Source organism: Penaeus chinensis, chromosome 9 (assembly GCF_019202785.1).
Source record: "Penaeus chinensis breed Huanghai No. 1 chromosome 9, ASM1920278v2, whole genome shotgun sequence".
Classification (NCBI taxonomy): domain Eukaryota; kingdom Metazoa; phylum Arthropoda; class Malacostraca; order Decapoda; family Penaeidae; genus Penaeus; species Penaeus chinensis.
This window is the reverse complement of record NC_061827.1, coordinates 38,169,705-38,177,204: the sequence shown is the minus strand read 5'-3', so window position 1 is coordinate 38,177,204 and position 7,500 is coordinate 38,169,705. Positions and strand designations below refer to the sequence as shown.

The 7,500-nt window shown below is 46.5% G+C and overlaps 1 protein-coding gene across 1 annotated transcript in view; it reads right to left on the bottom strand.

The window, feature by feature from the left end:
* The window catches only part of LOC125028902, a 35,282-nt gene that overhangs the window by 288 nt on the left and 27,494 nt on the right, over positions 1–7,500 (bottom strand). The window contains exons 18-24 of the mRNA XM_047618508.1: positions 7,342–7,500; positions 6,241–6,454; positions 5,503–5,635; positions 4,457–4,586; positions 3,782–3,907; positions 3,061–3,203; positions 1–2,788 (exon numbers count right to left, since the gene is read on the bottom strand). The exon at positions 1–2,788 is cut by the window's left edge and continues 288 nt beyond it; the exon at positions 7,342–7,500 is cut by the window's right edge and continues 97 nt beyond it. Of these exons, the coding sequence (XP_047474464.1) occupies positions 1,457–2,788; positions 3,061–3,203; positions 3,782–3,907; positions 4,457–4,586; positions 5,503–5,635; positions 6,241–6,454; positions 7,342–7,500 (2,237 nt within the window). The 3' untranslated portion in view covers positions 1–1,456. The remainder of the gene's footprint in view (positions 2,789–3,060; positions 3,204–3,781; positions 3,908–4,456; positions 4,587–5,502; positions 5,636–6,240; positions 6,455–7,341) is intronic.

Here is a 7,500-nt window from a genome sequence, read left to right as displayed (position 1 = left end):
ATTCAAAGATAGGCCATATATTTACTATCATGTGTATACGGGACCTCGCAAAAACTCGCAAAATCTCGCAAAAAACGTTACCATTGCCTAGACACCCTACTGCCTCAGAACACACACTATGTTCATCAGCCTGACAACTATGTTCTTGTTCAGGCTTAACAGAGACTAGTTTCTGGTCAGATGCTAAAAAATGCACACTGAATTAGTTTACTCTTTTGATTATACTCACGACGAGACAAACGTACATATATATATATTTATATTTACATTCATATACACGTGAAAACTCAGTCGTACTGCAGAGTCGGCACGAGAGGTACATGCTGCGACCATGTAATTTTTTTTTATGTTGCTGACCCTGAAAATCTTTAGTATTTTAATGTCTTTTTTATATTTATCAGGAATACGAGTCGTATAAAAGACTGCTCCAAAAATCGCATTGAAGATCCCCGCCCCCCCCAAAAAAAACATTCTATGTACAACAGACCTCAAAATCTGAATTCGAAATGTGAAATAGCAAAATCTACTGAGTTTCCTGACAGCGTCTATGGTAACAACAACTATATAGTCAAGTTACATAACGTTATGGCTTTCATTAATTCATCTTACAAACTATAGTTCCTGCTCTACCGTCTATAATATGACTAAAAAAATTGCTATGGCCAAAACTGAGTTAGGAGTGTTTGTAATAAAGTAAATCTTATACTCATTATTTCACATATTTGGCTATAAAAATGGTTTGAAAAATAATACTAGATATGAAGGGTCTCGGCATTTCAGCGAAGCCTTGGCAGTCCAGAAGTAATCAGAACACAGTACAGTCAACTTCATATTGCAACATGCAGCACCGCCATAGGTGACTATCTTGATAACACCCTTTTTTCTTTTTAAATATCCTTTAATGAAAGAAAATCCCAATCGAAATTGTCTGTGATCTTGTGACCATGTCAGTTTTAAAGTTCGAATCACTTTTGTCGATTTCTGATTACTTGCAATGTTGCTTTCCTGGAATGACACTCAATTAAACTAATGATCTTGTTCTAGTATTATGACTAGTTTACATTTGTTATTTTGGTATGACCTGCCTTTGTTACACTCCAAAGAAAAAAAAACTATTCTATTTCATATATAAAGTTCTATCTCGCAGACATACACATGTACGCGTGGAGACAAGACCACCAGGAACGCACACACACACACACACACACACACGAACACATCCGCTTGCAAGGCATTTATCTGTATTGTCTTTTCTGAGTTTCCCGTCAGCGGGACACAGTCTTTGGATTCAAGTGGTAACGGAACTTTAGAACTTTTCAGAACTGGAAGGACTTGAAGGACTTGTAGGACACAGAGGACTATTGGAACTTTTAGAACTTGGAGGAGTTTTAGAACTTGAACTTTTTCAGATGTCGAAGAACATGAACTTTCTAAGAATGCTGAGGACTCTGAGAACTCAAGCCTGCGACGACCTCGGGTCCTCCCATTCGCCCAGCATGTACACGGAGGCGGTTCGCCGAAGCGTCGCTGTGTCTACGGCGGGCGAACCCATCTGCATTTCGCTGTTGGCTCTGATTAACGCCGTGAAAGGGCTCGCCTCCTTCCCCTCGTCGGCCATGATGATCGGGGAAGCCCTGGTCGCCACTCTCTGCCCGGCCAGCACCACGCACCCGCTCTCCGTCGCCGCCGCCGTCGTCGTCGTCATCCGCCTCCTGGTAGTCTCCACGACGGCTGTGCGACTGAAGGCCGTCGGGGCGTGCGGGGCGCCGCCGTTCCGCTCGTCGTAGGGCAAGTCGTTGTCCATGGGGTCGCTGCGGCCGTCGGGAGGCGGCCTGACGAAGTGCCACGAGGAGTCGTCCCCCTCCTTGCCCTCGCCCAGGAGCATGAGGGAGCCCAGAGACCGCCTCGGGATCATGGCCGGGGGCACGCCGGCGTTCAGGAGCGTCTGCAACTGCTGGTTCGGCGACAGGAGGGCGGGGATCTGGGAGCCGGCGAAGGGCGGTGGCGCGACGGGGGGCTGGCCCTTGGCCGCGCCTCCGTGGCTCTCCGTCCGGAGCAGGACGAGGGAGTGCGGCCTCTGCGCGTGGCCGTTCATGGTGCTGTGCTGGTAGTAGCTCTCGTCCAGCAGGGCCTGACTAAAAAATGCCTCACTCTCGTACAGCTGGGGAGACAGATTCGCCTGCGAGCAGCCCGTCGGCATCGTCTGCAGCGCCGTCTTGGTGGAGGCCGAGGACTCCACCGTGCCGTGCTCCGCCCTCGGGGACCCGTGGGGCTCGAGGCCGCCGCTGTTCAGGCGGCTGACGATGCGCGACAGGAGCGTCCCCATGCCGGAGTTCCTAGAGGACGAGTCCGTGGTGCCGGAGGCGCACCTGTACACGCTGCCGTTCTTGCTGGCGCCCCTGGCGTGCCTCGTGGAGCCGTTGCGCGCAGCCGACGAGGACTTCTTGACCGAGTTGAGCGGCGAGGCGCGCGTGGACACGGTCCGCGCCGACGAGTGGTGGTTGCGCGGCGGCGTCGAGGTGGTGGAGTGCGTGTGCGCCGAGGAGTGCGTGGAGTGCGTGTGCGTGGTCGGAGGGCGCCTGCGCAGCGTGCCCGTGGTCAGCAGGGCTATCCAGGCAGCGCGCGCCTCGGGGTGCTGGGCCACGCGCACCACGAAGATGATCAGGCCCTGCAGCGGCGTGGTGATGCAGAAGATGTACTGCAGCGTGAGGCGCGCCCAGCCGATGCTGACGGCGCCCGCGACCCACGTCACGCCCAGCAGCGCCACCACCGTCACGGCGCCACGCACCTGGGCGAAACAAATGCATGTGTTAGACATCAAACAAATAATCAAACTAATGCCTTTCCTAAAAAGGGAAAAAAGAACTACAACCATAGGATGTCGTTTATATAATCAAGCTACAACTTATCCACCGCATGCGCTAAACAAATAAAAACTAGAAAAAGATAAAACAATTAACGAACAGTCACACTCAACTGCCACCGCATCGCCCCTCTACACCCACAACCGCCCACTCCAGACCCTAATACACCTGAAAACCTTGTCTAAACCACCAGTACCTGCGCCAGGGTCACGGGGCCTTCCTTTTTAGGGGTGACTGAAGAAGAGTGAGGCTTGTGGGACCGAGGGCGCCTCTGACAAAGGACGCGGGTCACCATCACAAACACGACGCAGTTGACGGCAAGCACACAGCAGATGGGTCCTGCAAAAAGTGGAGTCGAGGGATTGTATATTTGATTATTGAAAAAAACAAAACAAAAACAGAATAACTAAGAATACGTATTAAGTGAGGGTATTTAGGCACCTAATGAGGACTATTAACAAACGTGTGGTAATAAATAAAGAACGAAAGTACTAAAAATATATATATATCAAAGTTATTAATGTCAAAACAAAAAAGGACCGGACCAGATGCTTAACGAAAAGTTATCCTTGTTTATCAATAGAGTGGTTACAACAGACACAGACTCTAAAACAACATAAGACTAAAGCTACATAAAAAACACTCATTAAAAATAACTTTAACCCAGGAAAAAAATATAATGAAAGCGGGGACATTGATATAGGGTGGTTACAATAGTCACAGAAGAAAAAAAAAAGTCAAACTGAATCCTTCTTCTGTCACATACGAGCAAGAGAAGAAACACTCTCCCGGGCCACAAAAATATCCCCGCACATCCAAAATATATCCTAAAACACGATATCTCATAAAAGGACGAACCATTTTTTCTTTCTAATTCCATAAATAAAAATATACAACGAAAATACCCAATGCCTCACCCATATACGCAGCATAATACACGATAATATTATGTCTCGGGTTGATAACACAAATATCCCTCTCTTCGTCTTGGTAAACTCTGTAATCAACCGCCAAGGCAGTCACGACCACCAGCAAGGGAACTCCTGTGGATAGATAAAATAAAATAGATGATGGCAATTGATGTTATTGACGCTTTTTATATGATTTTTGTGTTTTTTTTTCTGATGTTTTGGTTAAAAATTATGTGTGTATATTTTTTACTAGGTAATGACAAATGATGTTGATATATTTTAATCATTTTTTATGTATTTTCTTATGTTTTACTGAAAAATATAAAGATAATAACAAATTATGTTATTGATGCTTTTTCTGATGTTTTATTAAAAACAATATTTCTTTTTAAAGATAATAACAAATAGATCTGTTATGGATTTGCTTATGGTGGAAGATAAACTCAATTTGATATACACACGAGCAGGCATGAATACACACGCAACAGCACACACACACACACACACACACACACACACACACACACACACACACACACACACACACACACACCCACACACCCACACACACAAACACACACACACACACACACACCAACACTCACACCCACACCCACACACCCACACCCACACCCACAACCCTCCCCAAACAAACGAAGCAAACCAACACGCCAAACTGACCCCAGGCCCCGACCACTCGCTTGGCCATGAAGTGCGTCTCGGCCGAAGCGAAGACGGTGATGAGCAGCTGGTACATGTTGGCGGCCTCGACGAGCATCCAGGCGAAGGCGGCGAGGACCAGGTAGTGGAGCTGGGGGGCGGGGGGGGGGGGAGAGAGAGAGAGGGGGGGTTAGAGACAGTGGTGTGCGGGGGCGAGAGAGAGAGAGGGAGAGGGAGAGCGAGGGAGAGAGAGAGAGAGAGAGAGAGAGAGAGAGAGAGAGAGAGAGAGAGAGAGAGAGAGAGAGAGAGAGAGAGAGTGAGAGAGAGAGAGAGAGAATATATATATATATATATATATATATAGATAGATAGATAAAGAGAGAGAGAGAGAGAGAGAGAGAGAGACAGAAATAAATATATATATATAGATAGATAGATAGATAAAGAGAGAGAGAGAGAGGGGGGGGGGGGTTAAAGATGGTGGTGTGTGGTGGAAGGACGATGGTGGTTTTCAGGCGACGATCATGGTGTTGAGATAGTGTGGTGTACACAGACAAAAGAGAAGACTGACTAGGGTGTGACGTGGCTAAGATTGTGACGATGGTGTTGCGATAGTGATGGTGGTGTTGAGACAGCGTCGTTATGGAGAGAAAGGAGTTAGATATTGTGTAATATGGTGTGAATAAACAAAATGATGATAGCGTGACATACTGAAGAAATGGAGGATCATAGATGGTAGAGTGTAGAATAATAAAAAAATGGACCACAATTTCAACTCTTTACTTTGATTTAAAGAATTAACACGAAATAAAGTAAATGTTGTACGAAATAAATACTTGGGCGATAAGCAATAAAACAAATGAACTGGGAATCTACAAAATTTAAGTAAAGACGACAAATCTCTTAAAGCGAACAATAAAAAAAGAAAAAGAAAAAAAAAAGTTATATCCCCAAACAAAATACAAAAAAAAAAAAAAAAAAAAAAAACGTAAACACAAAACTAACAAAATTAATGAAATAAAGAAGAAAGAATAGTAATTAACAAACAAAAGGGAAAGAATAGTCACCGCGGCTCCCAGGGCAGTGCAGGCAATGGACGTCGGCTTCACTTGCGTCGTGATGAAGAAGACGCAGTTGAGAAGCAGCAACGCCAGAGAGAGGTTCATCACGATCTTGCCGCTCCTGTCGCGGTTCAAAGTCCTGGGTGGTAAAATAGGGGGAAAGAAATTAGAAATCAATAATAATAACAGCGACGAAAATATACTAAAAGTAAGCATGAAAATGAAAAAAAGAAAAAAAAAATATATTGAAATAGGTTCAGTTTCTTTTATGTTATCACCTTAATTAACTTATAAGTAACACGTGAAAATCCCTCCCTATCTCTTCCCCTCCCCCTTCCCTCCCTATCTCTTCCCTTCCCCCTTCCCTCCCTATCTCTTCCCCTCCCCCTTCCCTCCCTATCTCTTCCCCTTCCTCCCACTTCCTCTATCACTCCATCTCCCATCTTCCACCCTCTTTACTCTACCTCCTCTTCCCTTTCCCTTACCCTCTCCCATCCCCCCCTCTTCCCTTCCCCTACATGACCCCCTCCCCTTTCCTTCCCTAACCCTCCTCTACCCTTACCCTACCCTCACTCTCTCTCCCCTTTCCCTCTCCCATCTCCCATCCCCCCTTCCTCCCTCCCCCCTCCCCTCTCCTACCCTCCCATCTCATCCCTTTCCTTCCCCCTCCCCTTCCCCTTCCCCATCCCCTTCCCCTTCCCCCTCCCTTTCCCCCTCCGCCCTTCCCCCAACTCCGCCCCTCACCTGAAGATGGCGTACGTCGCCACCGTGGCCGCCAGCCCCGCCGTGCTGAGGGCCAGGCCGACGTACGTGATGATGGACAGGATCTTCTCGTGGATACCGAGGGCGGCGGGCATCGGGTCGAGGAGCACCGAGAAGGCCGTGAGGTGGGAGGCGTGGCAGGTCGTGACCCCGCCCACTGTCTGGGTCTCCATGCCGGCGCTCGACCAATCTTGGGCTGCGGGTGGGGGAGGGGGGGGGTTAGAGGGGGTGGGAGGGGGTGGTTGGTGATGAAAAGGATGATGAAAATGGTAATGAGGGGGTGGGGAGGAGGGGGAGTAGTAGTAGATGTAGTAAGAGGAGAAGAGAAGAGAAGAGAAGAGAAGAGAAGAGAGGAGAGTAGAAAAGAGAAACGGAGAGAAGAGAGGAGAAAAGAAGAGGAGAAGGAGAGGGGAAGGAGAGAGGTAAAGAGACGAGAGAAGGGGAGGAGGAGGAGGAGGAGGAGGAGGAGGAGGAGGAGGAGGAGGAGAGGAGGAGAAGAGGAGGAGGAGGTTGGTGATGGTTGAAAACTGATGTGGCGTTGGATGTAATGACGATGACGGCGGTAACACTAACCTTTCAGGGCAATGATAACATTCTCAAGAACAACTTTACAAATAAAAGATCTTACATAATTTGAATGGCAGAAACTTTATCGGAGTGTTTCGCTGATCATCATTTTTATCCTATAATTATGGTACATCATTCAGAACAAGTCGACTAATATTATGAGAACAGACATTTATATAATGCTACATAAACTTGTTTTTATTAAGATTCAAAAAATCTTTTCCCATAAATAACAAAAGAAGAAAAGAAGACGAAGATGAAGAAGAAGAATAAATCAAATATAAAAATAAAAGAAGAAAGAAAGAAGGAAAGAAAAAGAAAGAAGAAAGAAAGAAAGAAAGAGGAGAAAAGAAGTAAAAATACAAGATAAAAAAGAAAGAAAAAAACAAACAAAAGAGAAGAGAGAGAGAGGAAAAAATAAAAAAATATAAATATCTGGAAAAAAAGCAACAGAGAAGAAGAAGAAGAAAAAAGAAGATAAATATATATTCTAGAAAAAAGGCGAAAACCACCCACCTGCATCATCCCAGAAGACACAAGATGGCCGAAACAGGGATTCGTTTGCGTTCGTGTTGGCTTCGGCGATCGTGTACGTCACCGGCTCCGACAGGTTTTTCACGGTCGTGTTCGTGATTCGTGCAGTGATCACGGGCATTCCCAACGGACGGCTGCCAC